General features: G+C 40.3%; 1 protein-coding gene across 3 annotated transcripts in view; it reads left to right on the top strand.

Annotated features, from left to right (window-relative positions):
* The window catches only part of STXBP6 (syntaxin binding protein 6), a 296,278-nt gene that overhangs the window by 268,861 nt on the left and 8,498 nt on the right, over window positions 1-18,919 (top strand). For all 3 annotated transcript variants that reach the window (XM_053595005.1, XM_053595004.1, XM_053595006.1), the window contains one exon: window positions 17,649-17,806. In XM_053595005.1, coding sequence (XP_053450980.1) covers window positions 17,649-17,806 — 158 coding nt within the window. The remainder of the gene's footprint in view (window positions 1-17,648; window positions 17,807-18,919) is intronic.

Here is an 18,919-nt window from a genome sequence, read left to right on the forward strand (position 1 = left end):
TAGTGCCATCCTTACCATTGCGGACAGTATCTTTACTGTCTGGCAACAATAAGATATTTCAAGCTTAACTGGGAATCTGCCACTTCCCAAAGAACTTTGCTTTCTTCTTGCAGAAAATATTGCTAGACACCAAAACCTGAGTGCTAGGTTTGCATTTGAGTATTGATGCTGCAAAAAGGGCAAAAAAAAAGTGCTATTGCTGATGTTGGAACACCTGTAGGAACAGAGCTAGACATAGTGTCCCTTGTTAAGCTTTTAATTCATTGATTTTTCCAAATTCATTTATTATATGTTCTACCCTACCTTTAGTAATTTAAGAAACATACAAAACTGTAAAGACTTTCTAAAACTTGTCAAGAAAGAAAAAGGTTGGGGAGCCTCTGGAGGGTGGCAGGCGAGTAGCCAGGGAGTAGGTGAAGAAGGGCTTTCTCTAGTTCCCATGTTGTACGGTGGGTCAGCCGGCAAAGTAAGGAAACAGAAAAATGACATGATTGGGTTAGCATTATGGAAAGAAGATGAGGTATGAGAGAACTTACAGACCTGTGGCAAGAAAACCATCCAGGTTGCTGTGATTATCCAATAAGACTGAACAGAACCTAAAGGACCACAGGGATGAGAAATAACATGGAGGGCTAAGTAAAGAGGCCTTACTGGGATGGAGTGCCTTGGACTCCATGAACACTTGAGACGTAAGAGTCACAGAGGAATTGAGCCTAGTAGGGCTGCTAACTAACCCAGTGAATTCAGGAGGAGCAGGTCAGATGGCGGGTGTGAAGGGAAAGATTAGGTTAACAGTAAGGTATCATTTGTGAAGCAGGTAAGTATAGGCAGTACCTGGCGCCTGCTTGATCTGTAATAAATGGACTGAATGAATCAGTTATTACTAATGATACATGGTAGACTATGCTCACACTGCACTATTAGCACATGCTAAGAAGTATGTATTTCAGTTAATTCTCACAAAGGACCTTGTGAAAAATAGGTACTGTTTTTTTTTTCTCAAAGATTATCTTAATTTTTATTCAGTAGACATAATACATAGCTCAGAAAGTTTAGAAAATTAAAATGTTTCACCCTCAGAAATGTAGATCAACTGTTTTTGGCATATTTGATTTTTTTTTCTCCAATACAAATGTTTTACTAAGTTGGTCACAAAAGTTATTTTCTTTTTTTTTTTTTTTATTGTTGGGGTTTAAATCCTTCGTATTAACCTGGGTGGAAGTGGAAAACATTATTCTTAGTAAAGCATCACAAGAATGGAGAAGCATGAATCTTATGTACTCAATTTTGGTATGAGGACAATTAATGACAAGGTTATGGTGGGGAAGGAAAAGCAGAGAGAGGGAAGGAGGGAGGGGGGTGGGGCCTTGGTGTGTGCCACACCATCTGGAGGCAAGACATGATTGCAAGAGGGACTTTACCTAACAAATGCAATCAGTGTAACCTGGCTTATTGTACCCTCAATGAATCCCCAACAATAAAAAAAAAATAGGTACTGTTTTTATCACTGTGAGACCAATGAGAAGATGTAGGCGTGTAGAGATTAAGTCACTTATCTGAGGCCACATAGAAGGTATTTGGTAGAGCCAGACTCAAGCCCATACCTTTCTGACCTCACATGCCTAACCAGGAAAGGAATGAAGGGAATCATCAAAGTGATGGGGAGTGAGGACAGGGACAAGTGATAATGTGTTCTAAAAGTCAAGAGAAAGAGCCTTCAGGAGAAGTCATCAGTGTGTGGTCTGGTGGCCAAGTGGAGGCAACTTTAAGTAGACAATAGGCTCCACAGGTCACCATGAGTTTGAGAGACTGATGTTAGTGGCGTGGAGTACAGACAGTCCCCTAAGAGTTCACAGGGATTGGAAGTGTGAGATGTAGCAATAGTAGCAGATTGCTCCTTGATGTTCTTGGTGGTAAAAGTAGGGACAGATGAGGGCTTAAAGTAAGACTCTTTAGTACCAGTAATTGAAGTTGACCTCTTTAGTAATGGCTGAAGTTGAGTGTCTACCGTGTTCCAGATACTGTTCTCCATGCCCCATTTGTATAGTACTCCATTTATTCCTCACTGCAACCTTATGAGAAAAGTACTCAGGAGTGTTCAACCTTTTCTCTATTCTTTGGAGGAATAAGAGTTACCTTGGGCTGCATGTTAAAAACAAACACTAACAAAAGCCGATAAGCAAAAGAAAAGGTCTGTGCATACTTTTCGTGTTATCCAACACCACAGATAAGCAAAACAGTCCCCAAATGATGTGCATACAGCCCACAGGCCAAAGCTTGGACATCCCCACCAATCTCCATGACAGGTGAGGAAACTAAAGCACAAAGGGGTCAGTAATTTGTTCAGGGTTGCACAGCTAGTAAGTAGCAGTTTCCATATGTTGAACAGAATTCATTCCTTAACCAGTAGCATTGTGTAGAGGGTTTCCAAATTGTCTGTATCAGGACTTGAGATTACAGTTATTAAAGTAAGTCAGTAGGTCCCGACTGTAATAAAAGCAGAGACCTGCAGATCATTGCTGGTTTGTCATCAAACCTGGAACAAAATTCACTTTACCAAATTTAGAGCCACTTTAGGTTTTTACCTTGGGACAACTGTTCTCTCTTTGAGGTAACATTTCAGCCACCTTTCTGAGAACCTACTATTCTCTGTACAAAACAAAACTAAAAGAAGCCTCCTGGAATTCATTCTTCTGATGCCCTATGACTCTTGAATGAGGATGCCCTGTAACAAATATGCTCTGTAAAGCATATTTAAAACAATCAAGGTTAAATAAATATTCAAGGAGGTACTGGTGAGTTTTTCTACATATCCTAAGTTTAAGTATTTAAAGAGACTTGAATAAAATACTAAATGTTTGACCTTTGTCACTGAGAATATTGGAAGAGTGAATTGAGAGAATATTAACTTAATTGTTTATAGGACAGGAAGGAGGCAGTGGACTTTTTCCTGAGTCTTTAGCTGCTAGCCTGTAGGGCATATTTGTGATTTGGGAAGAGGCCCAGGTTCCACTAAATTACCTTAAAATAGCCAGCAGAACACTTTTACCCTATAGAATGGTCCATTTTTCTTTTGGCAGCTCTAGCGAAAGATAACTCCAAGGTCAAGGTCTCCTTCAAGTAGGCTTTTGAGTTTAAGGGTTTACAAAGTATTCCTGAGCCCTGAGTCCATTTTTTCTTTGTCATTCAGTGCCAGGCAACAAATAAGTTTCCTGGTCCTTGAAATTAGCCACCAACTTGAGACAAAAGATAATTCTGGAACTGCCATTCAACATGGTATATCTGTTCCCCTGCCTCTATAATGCAAGCCTTGTTAATGTAATTACATGACTTGCTATCTATTATTAAATTGATGGGGACAGCCTGGATTTATTTATTTCTCCTCCTTTAACTTACGAGTCAGGATAGTCTATTATAGCACCTTGCAGTATGAATTCTATAGAATTCCACCCAAGAAAGACATGCTATGCAAAAGAGTCTCGGAGCAAATTTGTTTGGGAAGCTGCATACCATACCTCTCCTACTCTCCCCCTCACCTCCTTTTCATTTGCAGTTTATATTAGCATATCACAGGTTTTCCAAAGTCTTACAATAAAGGAGCCAGGATAGATCACATTTGCCATAGAACTGAATTTTCCTTATAATATTTTTACCCAGAGAACCACTTTTGCAAATGCTGACATAGCTGCTAAGAGCTTTGGGGTCACTACCCAGGTGCTTTTGGGTACGATGCTTCAACTTCTTGAGCATGCATTTCCTTAACTGTAAAGTACAGGTAACAATATCTGCCTCTGAGGAGTGTAACACATTACCTGCCCCTAGTACACATTGAACAGTAGCTGCTGTGTGTTTGTGATTGGCTGATGTTCACACTGTCTTCGTGCCCAGCATGGATTAATAACCCTGCTTTTTAGAAAGCCTTGATAGAACCAGAATATTTCAAAGAATTTATCCACTTAGTCATTACCACTAAAGTACAAATGAAATTTAACCTTTTGTTGGGGCCAGTGCCCTACTCACTGAGCCACAGGTGCCACCACCCAAATCACCATTTTATATGTAAAAGTTAAAAGCAAAGACCACAGGGTGGAGACAAAATGACTGACTAAAGCCAGCTTTCCACAGAGGCTCCCATACAGAAGGAGAGTTAAAGGACAGAAATTTAGCAAGTAACCTGGTGGATTAGAGCTGCCCCAAGAGGGAATGTTAAAGAATGCACATCAGCCCTGCTGAGGCGAGCTGCGACCCCAAGGATACAAACAAAAGGTGCAAAATCCATCATCAAGTGGACGGGAGTCCTTTCCCCCATGAGAATGGCTCGGAGTGCCCCACAAACAAACGAATAGAGTTCGAAAGTCCTCTGACTACACTCCACGGGAGACACCCTCTAAAAATTGGACCTACCTCCCCTACTAGGGTGGCCATGGTGTTCTCCTGCCAGGCATAAAACTGTGTATATTCTCTACCTGCAATTCTGAGCTCCCAGCACTCCACTCTCACTCTGAGGTCTAAAATTTGCCTGTCCCCCAGGAATCAAGATTCTTGGGTGATTTCTGGGGGGGGGAGGGTGTGGACAGGGCCTGACTGCACCTGGTCAGTGCTGATTCTGCATCACCAGAGTGAGGAAAGGACAGTCAGCTGAGAGGGAACCACACTGGAGCAGCAGTGCCCCGAGGACCAGAGCAGAAGCCGTTTTTGGCAACAATAGGGCTAACCCCCGGATATTCCGAAGTCATACCCCCTGTCTCTCTGGGCAACCAGAGGAGGCTGGGCATCTTCTCAGGTGGCAACCACCACGGAACAGATCGGGAAAGAAACACAGGCCCCGTGAGTAAAGGGTTTGCCTGAGGCGGTACCCATCTGGGTGGAGCACTGGGACTAGAAAACGCACACGCACAGCTGGGAGATTCCCAGGGCGGGGCTGACCCAGAGGAACGCTTTACTGAGCCTAAGACACATCCAGCCCTCGGGATCCTCAGCCTATAGACAAAGGAAGGCAAGAGGCTAGAACCAACACCTAAACATGCTGCCAGTACAAACCTGCAGGAGCAAAGACAGGCCCTGAGGCTCAGGTTCTGGGAACTCAAAACAGCTTCTTTTCTGCAGGGGAATTTAGCAGGGACAGACACAAATTCCCACAAAGTTGTTCTGTTCTGTCAGTAACATCAATCTGGGGTGAGGCTATAACTGAGTGAACACCCGCCAGCCTCCATCAAGCACCCAAGGTTGTCAGGCCTCACCTCCCCCTGCTGGATAGAGGCAGAGAGCAGTGGCCTGGCTGAGCAGACATAGATTTCATTGTGATTCAGGCAGGTTCAAACCCCTAGAGTATCTGCTCATTGGAGGCAATTGGGTCAAGCCCTGCAGGTTATCAGTGACTGGATGTGACAGAGGTGCAAGGTGGGGAAGGAAGCATCAACCTTCCCAGACAGATCTATTTGCTGGGTGGGTCCTCCTGACTTCACAGAGCACTGGAGCAAGTCGTATTTGAGTTGTCAGCGCATCCCTGTGATCTAGTTGCCGGAGACCTTTTAAACTCTCCCACCTGAGATAGGTGCTGACTGAGACAATTGATTTGGACCTTTTCAACTGAGCCAATTGCCTGAGGACTATCCAAGTGGTGGCCTGGGTGTGTGGTTGTAGGAAGGTTTGATTTTCCTTTTCCAATTGTTACCTGTGGGGGATGGGGTGACTTAATTGCTGGTATTTCTCCACAGCTGAGACTTCAACCCAGTGTAACTGTTTCACTAGAGTTGGACAGAGAAAAGCTGAAAACAAGACAGAACCACTTAGCCCCACGACACCAAACAGGTCCCAAGTTTCTCAGGCCATAGCACCGTATGGGTCCTCAACAAAGCTCCAGGGGAAAAGTCGAACCATGTAAAATTATCATGGAGCAGAATCGGCGGAAAAATTCTGGTAACATGAATAAGCAGAATAGATCAACCCCCCAAAGAAAGATATGGCAGATGTAACTGAAGATTCCATTCATAAACAGCTGGCCAAGATGTCAGAAATCGAATTTAGAATTTGGATTGCAAACAAGATTAACAGAATGGAGGAAAATTTAGAATTAGAAATTTGAGGAGCAATTCAAAAGTTGGAATTAGAAATTTGAGGATAAATTCAAAAGTTGTCTCAAGAATTTAATGAATTTAAAGACAAAACCACCAAAGATTTTGACACACTGAAGGAAGAATTTGCAGCCCTCAAAGATCTGAAAAATACAGTACAATCCCTCAGTAACAGAGTGGACAAGCAGAAGAAAGGATTTCTGATATTGAAGACAAAGCCTTTGAACGCTCCCAAACTCTAAAAGAGGAAGAGAAATGGAGAGCAAAAACCAATCATTCTCTCAGAGAGCTCTGGGATAATTCGAAGAAGGCTAATATCCGCTCATTGGAATCCCTGAAACCGATGAAGTGGCCTGGCTGGGTACAGAGGCCCTTCTCCATGAAATTATGAAAGAGAATTTTCCAGACATGCCACGAGATTCTGAAATTCAGATAGCAGACAGTTTCAGAACCCCAGCATGACTCAATCCCAATAAGACATCCCCCAGGCATATCATAATTAACTTCACTAAAGTTAATATAAGGGAGAAAATTCTGAAAGCAGCCAGACGTAAGAAATCCATTACCTACAAAGGGAAAAACATTAGAATGACTGCAGATCTCTCTGCTGAAACTTTTCAAGCCAGAAGAGGGTGGTCATCAACTTTTAATCTCCTAAAACAAAATAACTTTCAACCCCGGACCCTATGTCCAGCTAAATTGAGTTTCATTTATGATGGAGAAATTAAATACTTTAATGACATTCATATGTTGAAGAAATTTGCCATAACCAAACCAGCTCTTCAAGATATTCTCAGACCTATCTTCTATAATGACCAGCCCAATCCTCTACCACAAAAGTAAACTCACTCAGAAACTTTTGCTCAAACTCCAACTTCCACAGTGGCAAAAGGATTAAAAATGTCCACTGGACATTTGAAAAACTCGATACCCAAAATTTTACCAGACTTATCAATATTCTCCATTAATGTGAATGGCTTAAACTGTCCTCTAAAGGGGCACAGGTTAGCTTACTGGATACAAAAACTCAGGCCAGATATTTGCTGCATACAAGAATCACGTCTTACCTTAAAAGATAAATATAGACTCAGAGTGAAAGGATGGTCATCCGTATTTCAGGCAAATGGTAATCAGAAAAAAAGCAGGTATTGCAATTCTATTTGCAGATACAATAGGCTTTAATCCAACAAAAGTAAGGCAGGGTAAGAATGGTCACTTCAAATTTGTTAAGGGTAATACTCAATGTGATGAGATTTCAATTATTAATATCTATGCACCCAACCAGAATGTGCCTCAATTTATAAGAGAAACTCTAACAGATATGAGCAACTTGATTTCCTCCAGCTCAATAATGGTTGGAGATTTCAACACTCCTTTGGCAGTGTGCAGTGGATCCTCCAATAAGAAGCTGAGCAAAGAAATTTTGATTTAAACCTAACTATCCAACATTTGGATGTAGCAGATGTCTATGGAACATTTCATCCCAACAAAACTGAATACACATACTTCTCATCAGCCCACAGAATATACTGCAAAATCGATCACAACTTAGGTCACAAGTCTAACCTTAGTAAATTTAAAGGACTAGAAATTATTCGTTGAATCTTCATGGATCACCATGCAATAAAAGTTGAACTCAGTAACAACAGAAATCTGCATACTCGTACAAAAACATGGAAGGTAAATAACCTTATGCTGAATGATCCCTGGGTCAGAGATGAGATTAAGAAGGAAATTGCCAAATTTTTGGAAGAAAACGACAATGAAGACATGAACTATCAGAACCTCTGGGATACTGCAAAGGCAGTTCTAAGAGGGTAATTTATAGCACTGCAAGCCATCCTCAAGAGAACGGAAAGAGAGGAAGTTAACAACTTAATGGGACATCTCAAGCAACTGGAAAAGGAAGAACATTCCAACCCCAAACCCAGTAGAAGAAAAGAAATAACCAAAATTAGAGCAGAATTAAATGAAATTGAAAACAAAAGAATAATACAACAGATCAATAAATCAAAAAGCTGGTTTTTCGAAAAGGTCAATAAAATAGATAAACCTTTGGCCAACCTAACCAGGAAAAAAAGAGTAAAATCTCTAATCTCATCAATCAGAAACAACAAAGATGAGATAACAACAGACTCCTCAGAAATCTAAAAAATCCTTAATGAATATTACAAGAAACTTTATTCTCAGAAATATGAAAATCTGAAGGAAATTGACCAATACTTGGAAGCACATCACCTTCGAAGACTTAGCCAGAATCAAGTGGAAATGTTGAACAGGCCTATATCAAGTTCTAAAATAGCATCAACCATACAGAACGTCCCTAAAAAGAAAAGCCCTGGACCAGATGGCTTCACGTCAGAGTTCTACCAAACCTTTAAAGAGGAATTAGTACCCATATTACTCAACCTGTTCCAAAATGTAGAAAAAGAAGGAAGACTACGCAACATGTTCTATGAAGCAAACATCACCCTGATCCCCAAACCAGGAAAAGACCCAACAAGAAAAGAAAATTATAGACCGATATCACTAATGAATATAGATGCAAAAATATTCAATAAGATCCTAAAAGTCAGAATCCAGCAACACATTAAACAAATTATACATCATGACCAAGTGGGTTTTATCCCAGGGTCTCAAGACTGGTTCACTATCTGTAAATCTGTAAGTATAATTCAGCACATAAACAAATTAAAAAACAAAGACCATATGATTCTCTCAATTGATTCAGAAAAAGCTTTTGATAATATACAGCATCCCTTCATGATCAGAACACTTTAAAAAATTGCTATAGAAGGGATATTTCTTAAACTGATAGAGGCCATTTACAGCAAACCCACAACCAATATCGTATTGAATGGAGTTAAATTGAAATCATTTCCACTCAGATCAGGAACCAGACAAGGCTGCCCATTGTCTCCACTGCTCTTTAACATTGTAATGGAAGGTTTAGCCATCGCAATCAGGGAAGAAAAGGCAGTCAAGGGTATCCATATAGGGTCAGAAGAGATCAAACTTTTGCTCTTCGCAGATGATATGGTTGTATATCTGGAAAACACCAGGGATTCTACTACAAAACTCTTAGAAGTGATCAAGGAATACAGCAGCATCTCAGGTTACAAAATCAACATTCATAAATTGGTAGCCTTTATATATACCAACAATAGTCAAGCTGAAAAAACAGTTAAGGACTCTATTCCATTCACAGTAGTGCCAAAGAAGATGAAATATTTGGGAGTTTAACGAATGACGTGAAAGATCTCTATAAAGAGAACTGAAACTCTAAGAAAAGAAATAGCTGAAAATGTTAACAAATGGAAGAACATACCATGCTCATGGCTGGGAAGAATCAACATTGTTAAAATGTCCATACTACCCAAAGCAATATACAGTTTTAATGCAATCCCTATTAAAGCTCCACTGCCATACTTTAAAGATCTTGAAAAAATAATACTTCATTTTATATGGAATCAGAAAAAACCTCGAATAGCCAAGACATTACTCAGAAATAAAAACAAAGCAGGAGGAATCACGCTACTGGACCTCAGACTATACTACAAATCAATAATGATCAAAACAGCATGGTAGTGGCATGAAAACAGAGAAGTAGATGTCTGGAATAGAATAGAGAACCAAGAGATGAATCCAGCTACTTACTGTTATTTGATCTTTGACAAGCCAATTAAAAACATTCAGTGGGGAAAAGAGTCCCTATTTAACAAATGGTGCTGGGTGAACTGTCTGGCAACCTGTAGAAGAGTGAAACTGGACCCACACCTTTCACCATTAACTAAGATAGACTCTCACTGGATGAAAGATTTAAACTTAAGACATGAAACTATAAAAATACTAGAAGAGAGTGCAGGGAAAACCCTTGAAGAAATTGGTCTGGGTGAGTATTTTATGAGAAGGACCCGCCGGGCAATTGAAGCAGCTTCAAAAATACACTACTGGGACCTGATCAAACTAAAAAGCTTCTGCACAGCCAGGAACACAGTAAGTAAAGCAAGCAGACAGCCCTCAGAATGGGAGAAGATATTTGCAGTTTATGTCTCCAACAAAGGTTTAATAACCACAATCCACAGAGAACTCAAACATATAAGCAAGAAAAGAGCAAGTGATCCCATCACACACTGGGCAATGGACTTGATGAGAAACTTCTCTGAAGAAGACAGGCGCACGGCCTACAGACATATGAAAAAATGCTCATCATCCTTAATCATCAGAGAAATACAAATCAAAACTACTTTGAGATATCATCTAACTCCAGTAAGATTAGCCCGTATCACAAAATTCCAACACCAGAGATTTTGGCGTGGATGTGGAGAAAAGGGAACACTTCTACACTGCTGTTGGGAATGCAAATTAATACATTCCTTTTGGAAAGATGTCTGGAGAACACTTAGAGATCTAAAAATAGATCTGCCATTCAATCCTATAATTCCTCTACTAGGTATATACCCAGAAGACCAAAAATCACATTAGAACAAAGATATTTGTACCAGAATGTTTATTGCAGCCCAATTCATAATTGCTAAGTCATGGAGAAAGCCCAAGTGCCCATCGATCAATGAGTGGATTAATAAATTGTGGTATATGTACGCCATGGAATATATGCAGCCTTAAAGAAAGATGGAGACTTTACCTCTTTCATGTTTACATGGATGGAGCTGGAACATATTTTTCTTAGTAAAGTATCTCAAGAATGGAAGAAAAAGTATCCAATTTACTCAGCCCTACTATGAAACTAATGTATGGCTTTCATATGAAAGCTATAACCCAGTTATAACCTAAGAGTATGGGAAAGGGAGAGAAGGAGGGGAGGGAGGGAGAGGATGGGTGATGGGTGGGATTACACCTGCAGTGCATCTCACAAGGGTAAATGTGAAATTTAGTAAATGTAGAATATAAATGTAGAACACAATAACTAAGAAAATGCCAGGAAGGCTATGTTAACCAGTGGGATGAAAATGTATCAAACAGTCTGTAAAACCAGTGTATGGTGCCCCATGATTGCATTAATGTACACAGCTATTATTTAATTCAATTTTTAAAAAAGCAAAAAAAAAGAAATTTAACCTTTTGGAGGAACCATCGTCTTAAAAGAAGATACTAGAAGTTGTCCAACATTGAAATGCATTGGTGTGATTTAGTATTGATCAGTCAGTGTAACATAGAAAGAGCTTTGTATTGTCTGAGCTCACAGATAATTAATAGAGTCTGTGAACTAAGAACTAACTTAATTTGCCAGATTGCTCTTTGCATTTAATCACTCTGTTTATAGAAGTAAAAGCCAATATCATCATTTTTTTAAATTTCTTTATTGTTAAATCATAGCTGTGTACATTTTTACAATCAAGGGGTACAATGTGCTGGTTTTATATACAATCTGAAATATTCTCATCAAACTTTTCAACGTAGCCTTCATGGCATTTTCTGAGTTATTGTATGTAGACATTTGTATTCTGCATTTAGTAGGTTTCGCCTGTACCCATTCTAAGATGCACTCTAGGTGTGGCCCCACCCATTACCCTACCTCCCTTCCCCTCCCTTGGCCCTTTCCCCATATTCTTGTGCTATAGTTGAGTTATCGCCTTCATATGAAAGCTATAAATTAGCTTCATAGTAGGGCTGAGTACATTGGATACTTTTTCTTCCTTTCTTGAGATACTTTACTAAGAAGAATATGTTCCAGCTCTATCCATGTAAACATGAAAGAGGTAAAGTCTCCATCTTTCTTTAAGGCTGCATAATATTCCATGGTATACATGTACCACAATTTGCTAGTCCATTCGTGGGTCAATGGGCGCTTGGGCTTCTTCCATGACTTAGCAATTACGAATTGGGTGCAATAAACATTCTGGTGTAGATGTCTTTGTTATATTGTGATTTTTGGTCTTCTGGGTATATAACTAGTAAAGGAATTATAGGATCAAATTTTTATTTAAATTAATATTCATCTATAAAATGGTACAAGTCATAGTACTGAGCAAGCCTCCTTTGAAGCACCATGGTTACCACACACCTGAGTGAGTATTGCTAGGGGTAGAATTATGTACACGAGGCACTGAGTGCCTTTAGGACTGAGAAGAAACCAAACCATCAGAACCAGTTCTCTGTGTACCTTTTGTTTTGCTAATACGTCCTCTTGTGGTATAGACCCTAAGCAATAAAATGGTCACAGAATGAATGCAGAAAAGAAACATCTTGGTATCCAGTAAAACTGATGTAAATGTTACCGATATTGAACCAAACTTAAGTATACCTATGCCCTATCCATAAAAATTGTTTAAGAAAAGAAAAACATTAGATAAGAATAGAATAGGGAGTATTTAATCTACTCAGAAAATAAATTATTATTGAATACTTTGAGCATACCATATGAGAGGTACTAATGTTCCTGGCCTATTAACAGATTTAATATGTATAATTTTTCTCATAATTTCACATTGGTTTTCCTCTAAGTCAGCTTAGATAAGTTAGACTTTATTCCTAAGTGGCTAAATTCATTGTGGAATAGAAGTAGTCTAAGCAAAATTGTTAAGAAATTTCTGTTTTAAAATAATTCTCTTAGCCAACATGTTTACTCAGCACTGAGTATATAGGTAGGCATGTATTTATTTATTATTTTTAGATGATTTTCTCGCTTCTTAATTTTCCAAACAGGATGAATATTTTACATTTCAAAGACCTATACATGATATAGGAAGTAGCTGCTCAAAATTCCGTCAAAATTGCCTCTTTATTAGCATAAACATTTAATTCCCAAGTTGCACCCGGAAGTCCAGGATGATCAAATGAAATTAGGTTGCTTTTTGAGCTGTTGGTATAGTTGGTGTGCTTCTAAACATTTTCTCTCTTCTTCTTCTTCTGCTGTTGTCATTTTACAATATACTTCACTCTCTTCCTTCATTTTCCTAAATATTGACATTTCTTTTAAGTATATCTCTGACAGTGACTGAATACAATGTTGTAGCTCTATCTCAAATTACCCTCTCAATAAAATCTTTACATCACTTGACATAAAAGACACCAGCACATATTTTTTTTTTAAACAGGCATTAGTAGAACTGATGTGAAGGCAACATCAGTGAAGCAATTTGGCCTCTGCTCTGTTCTCCAGGGACTAATTCAAAAATTAGTTGACTTCATTTGCTGTGGTTGACAGCTTCTCAGGCTGCTAGAATAAATTTGGGTATTAATGTGCATCCTGTCATTTGGAGAATTTTACTGGGCTATCTGCCTCAAGAGACTGCTTTATTTTCAGATTTAACTCAGCTCAATATAATGGGCCCCAACTTTTGAGTTAGGCGTCCTGTTTACGAAGCGTGCCTTGATGTAATGAATGTGTTCAGCTTCCTGTCTGAGCAACACAGTGTGCTACACACAGTAGGATATACAAAGATACCTGAGAGTATCTTCTGCAAGCCTCACAGCACTTAGGGAAGGGAGGGAGACCTACAATGGAATTGGGTGGGATTGTGCCACTTTTCCAAAATTCCATGGTTAGCAGATATGGTCTTAAGGGAGGTGGAGGGACACATTTCTCTCAAGCACCTTCAAGCACTGTATCTTCATCTCCATGTGAGGTGAATGGCATGACCTATGTTTTTCAGAGGAAAAAACTGAAAATCATATTAATAACATCATTCTCTCAATCAGTCATATCAACATAATTTGAAATGTTAAATTAATCTTCTAGGGAAGCAATTTTCAGCACCCACCAAGAGCCTCAAAAATGTTTATACCCTTTGAACGAGCAATTTCTAGTCACTCAGAGATGTAGTAAAGGTTTTTTTTGTGTGTGTAAGGTAAGGAAGATGCTAAAGCAGGTAGATTAGAGTGCTTTTTGAAGAGAAGACTTTTAATTGTATGAGGTTAACATGAGGGAAGAATATAAACTAGACTCCCAGATTTCTGGCTGGATTAACATCTTGGCAGATATTGGGCTTATTCATGGAGAAGGGACCACCCAAAGGAAAAGCATATGTGAAGGGAAAGATAATGGGGTCAGGGTTAGATATACTGAGTTGAGAGGACTAGGTCATTCAGTTAGAGTTGTCCTGTAAGAAAACATGCGGGTCTGGAGCTCAACAGCACAACCTAGTACAAGATAAGGATTTGGGCATTGGAGCCATGAGTTGGGTAAGATTGCCCCAGGGAATGTGTGTAGAGTGCAAAAGAGAAAAGAGCATGGGACAAATCCCTGGGATTACAGTAGGAGGAAGAGGATCCCAGAGAGAAAAAAGTAAGTGAGCAAGAAGATCTACATCAAAAGAAAAGAAAGATTATTGATTTAGAGGGTGGTCAACAGAGAAAAATGGTGCACTCAGGGAACTTGTAATCCAGCTGGGAAATCATTGCATCTACAGTGAAGAAGTCAAGCAGAAGAGTTGCCCATGATTATACTTGATTAAGCACCCAAGGGTATGGTTAGTAGTTATGGAGATGGAAATGGAATTGACTTGAAACTTGATAACATTGATGGAATTTAACTGGGGCTGACATGTGGGTAGAAGTGACATTGGGAGATGTTTTTCCAAATGAGGGAATGAGATTTGTTGAAATTCATTCATATACCTAAAAATAACTGAAAGTGGATTTCCTATTGATAGCAGTCAGCAGTATCATCTTTGAATGGTGAAGACAGTGTTCAGTTTCCTTTTAATTATAACCTATGACTATTGGCTAAACAACATCATAGAAAACTGGGTGTGGTGTTGTAACAGAAGTAAGGATCTAAAGAAGAACAAATATTTTATGAGTTGTCTCTTTAAAACCCCTCACCCTTTTTGAGGAATTAAAACCTACATTCCTGCCTGAGACCAGTAATCAGAGGAGTAGAGAAGTGTTCTTTCTTCTTTGTTTTCTAGTATCTTAAACCGCAAGAGATGGTTCAACAGAATTATTGAGACAGAGGTCAAGAGATCATCTTCATCAGAGATACTGAACAACAATAACCCAAAACTAAAAATCCTGTTTTAAAGCACTGTTTTAATGTGGGTTTTTATCAAATGGTCATTTTAAATGTGTCGAAATGTGTTTCATATACTGGAAACTATAACATATCTGCATTATGGAAATAAAATCTACATACCATAAAAAAATTTAAAACACTGTTTTTCTACTTAAAGGGATAGTGGTTCTTTAAGGTAAGAGTCTTCCAGCCTCCTTATTTGCTAACAAATTAATAAACTTCTCTCTCCTTTTCCTCAAACCACTTGTCCTCATTCTTCATTCAGCTTCTTGGACAAGTACCAAACCTGTGGTCACAGTGTTACCTGGCATCATGCACAAGATGAAATGCAGAGGAAGTCACAAGTACTGAACTTTTGGTCACAGTGTTACCTAGCAGCATACACAAGATGAAATTCAAGGAAGTCAGAATAAGAAAGCAGTGTGGCTTGTGTGTACAGAGTTCATTCCAGAAAAAACAGATGTGTGTAACTTTTAGGAGATCATGTGAGTCAATTCCAGTGGGAAAAGGCAGGTTTTGGTTATATTCCCCCTTAATTTTATGGCATCTAATTCTAAAATTCTCTTGATTTAGTGCAGCTCTTCCTAGCTATGAACTTGCAGATCTATGCCCCATCTTTTCCCTGTCCTCTGGTGGCTAACTGGAGGGTGTGTGTGAGGAAGCAGGAAAAGGAGATCTTCTTGTGCACTTCCCCACCCCACCCCTTGCACCTTCCAGTCCCTTTTCCAGTTTCCCGTTCTACCCATTGGCCTCTTTCTTCTTGAGAACACCTGACTTGCAGTGTAGCATGGGCAATATCTCTTAATTGACCAAAAGGAGTACCGTGAGGACAGAAAGGGTCAGCTGTTAACCTTGGGAAATGACCCATCAAAACCACCTGTGTGCAAGTTTTCCCACAATTGTGCCATAGTGATTCCTTCCCCAGACCAACACTGTACCTACAAAGAAGGGACAGAATAAGAAAAAGTCATTAGAAAACCAGGTTCTAGCCATGTCACTGCCCTGGGGATAAGGTCTTGTGCAAGCCTACCAGGCTCAGTCTTGTCAGTGGAATTTTGGCAATAAAATGATGTAATATTTATTAAGATGCCTTATGATTGCAAAATGTAGCCATGTGGCAGGCAGTGGCAATTGACTATCATCCTAGTCACAAGTATAATGTGAAAGCAGAGGGAAACTAAAATGTCCCCTCCTAAATCTGTTCTGTAGACCCTGACCTTGCATCCTAACTCTTGTGTTCAGACAGATTTCTCCGGGGCTTCACCTCCTTTGCTCCCTCTTTGTCTGTGCTAATTTATCTTGGTTTATATAGTGCCTGATGCAGTTGAGTAACACTGAAGTAACCCCATTCTCCTTTCCTTGGTGCATAATGGAAGCCCTTGAAATCCATCCTTAAAGAAGAAAAATGGAAAACCATTTACTAAGTGCTTCCTCTGGGCCAGGCACTTTCTTTGCCTGAGATCCTTTTCCACAAACCACAGACCTGTTCCCACAGAGGAGAAATGAGGAAGCCTTTGCAGCTGAGAACAGTGAAAATTGCATTTCTATTAAAAGCTGTCTGGCTAGATGTATCCATCCCAGGTACAAAGTTAAATGATGTAATAAACTTACTCAAAGACATAAAGCTATTATATAAAATGCCATTAACTATCTTCCACTCACTGTTAACAAAATACAGCTATAAATCTTCCTGTCGTCATTTTGCAAGTTGCAAGTTCTCAGTGGCTTATACATCTGCAACTTCTTCACCATGGAATTTTGCTGCCCAGTCCTAGCAAATGAGATGCCAGGGATGCGTGACCCTTTGAAGAGGAGATGGTTTTCAGCTTTTTTGGTATCATCACTCCTGAATTTAGGAGTAGTTTCAGCCAGGTTTCTTCAAGGGCTGGTTTCCATAACCATTTTTTTCCCTGCTAGATTAAGTGCAGTGCTGAGGCCCACATTGTAGAGATGAGAAACAAGGAGGCCCACTCGTCCAAGCCATGGTACAGCATTCAAGGTTGAGAGCCAACACATCAGCTCTGCACTTTGAGGCTAACTCACAACTCTGACATGGAGCTGTGCACTTGGGGATATTGTTTACTTGCTGTATGAAGGAGTGAAGTGAGGGGAAGAGTTGAAAGAATATAGAACATTATATCTAGAAAGGTTCTGTGGCTCCATTATTCCTGTGGTTATTCATTTAACCCACGGGTCAAAAGAAAATGCAAATAAGATCCAGATGTGTCTCCTTGAAATTGCATAATTCTATGAACTTGTCAGAATTTACCTTTCCTAACCAGGTCCTAAATCCAATAGACAATGTCCTTGTGAGTCTCACCACATAGCATAGTGCCAGAAGGGAAAGGTCTGGCATGTTGGTGATAGAAATATAGAAAAGCATTCAAGTTTTGCCCAGGTCCTGCAGTCAGTGGGGGTTCTTGCTGCAAGAGTCAGTGAGACCAAATCGGAGGAAATGACTGGTTTTCTAGGCCCCAGACAGGAGGCCTTTCCTGGTGTGACCTGCCCTCCTCTTACAGGGCACTCCCTGCTGGCAGGGTCTGGTCCCACAGGTGGGCAGAGCCGACGTCTCATGCTCTCACACTCCTTCTTTTCAGGAAACAGCATCCTCCATTCAGCTGCCGACAGTGTGACCAGTGCCGTACAAAAGGCAAGCCAGGCCTTGAACGAGCGCGGGGAGCGGTTAGGCCGAGCAGAGGAGAAGACAGAAGAATTGAAGAACAGCGCCCAGCAGTTTGCAGAAACTGCACACAAGGTGGGCCAGCATAGGGGCAGGGTCTCAGCTCTCGCTTGTGGGGAGCTGCAGCGCCAAGAAACTTTATCTCAATATTTTCCATGATAGGAGATGGAAAATCAAGCTTTGTCTGTTTCTGCCCCGTTATATAATTCCCATCTGCTGCTTACTAAACGCCAGAGTCATGAAAATTTCTTCTTATGCCTGGTTTTGGTGGTTATCTCTTTTCTGATGGCCTAACCCCTATGTCTGACCTTTTGACCATGGATTTTCCAGAAATATGGATCATCTTTAGCTCCTACCCAGAGTTCAAGTTTCAGGACACAGGATAAGGGTGAAAAAAAAGAAGTCAGGTCTTAGCATATCCTTTTCTGTTGGCCTACACATGCAGGACTTCAGGCTGCTCCTGTTTGCTCTTCAATCCCAAGTCTAGTACCCTATGCTATGTCTTCACCAGATGCAAAGCAAACCCAAGCCCCAGAACACAGTGCTCCTCAGGGGTGGTTTTCCTTCTGAGAGGGGCCAGTGGTTATTTCAGGACCTTAGTTCTTTAACTCTAAGCTTGACTGGTGCTGAGCTGACAAGATTCCCTCTGAATCTTGTCTGAAACACCCCGAGAATGGCGTTTCCCACATGACTGAGCATGCACTCCACATTCACACAGTCACTAAGAATGTGCCTTTCAGGAGGGAAAAGGGGAGTTTTTATTGGCAGCCAGCTATCTAAGACAGTCACAAACCAAAAGAAACAGAGACCCTGTTGTTCAGGTGATAAAGAGGATTTATTACTGTTCTTGTGCTCAGATCAAAAGGCAGTTCTTTTCTGGTTGATTTGAATTTAGATTTCCAGCAACAGTGTCTGCTGATGACTTGGGTTGGCATGTCGGACTCAGGATCTGGCCCTTCAGATATGCTTTTCAGGTGACCTTTGGGGAAAAAAGTTAATTGGCTTTAAGAAAAACCCCGCTTCTGCTGAGGAAACAAGAATGGATAACCTAAAAAGCAGTGAAGAAAGTCTCCCCAGCTGAGGCAAGGTGGCCTCTCTGGAGGCTTACACTCAGCCGGCCGGGATCTGACGACAGCGGGGGCTTCCTGCATCCCCTTTGCACAGATACGTCTGGTTGTCTCATTGATT

Source organism: Nycticebus coucang, chromosome 6 (genome assembly GCF_027406575.1).
Source record: "Nycticebus coucang isolate mNycCou1 chromosome 6, mNycCou1.pri, whole genome shotgun sequence".
Lineage (NCBI taxonomy): Eukaryota > Metazoa > Chordata > Mammalia > Primates > Lorisidae > Nycticebus > Nycticebus coucang.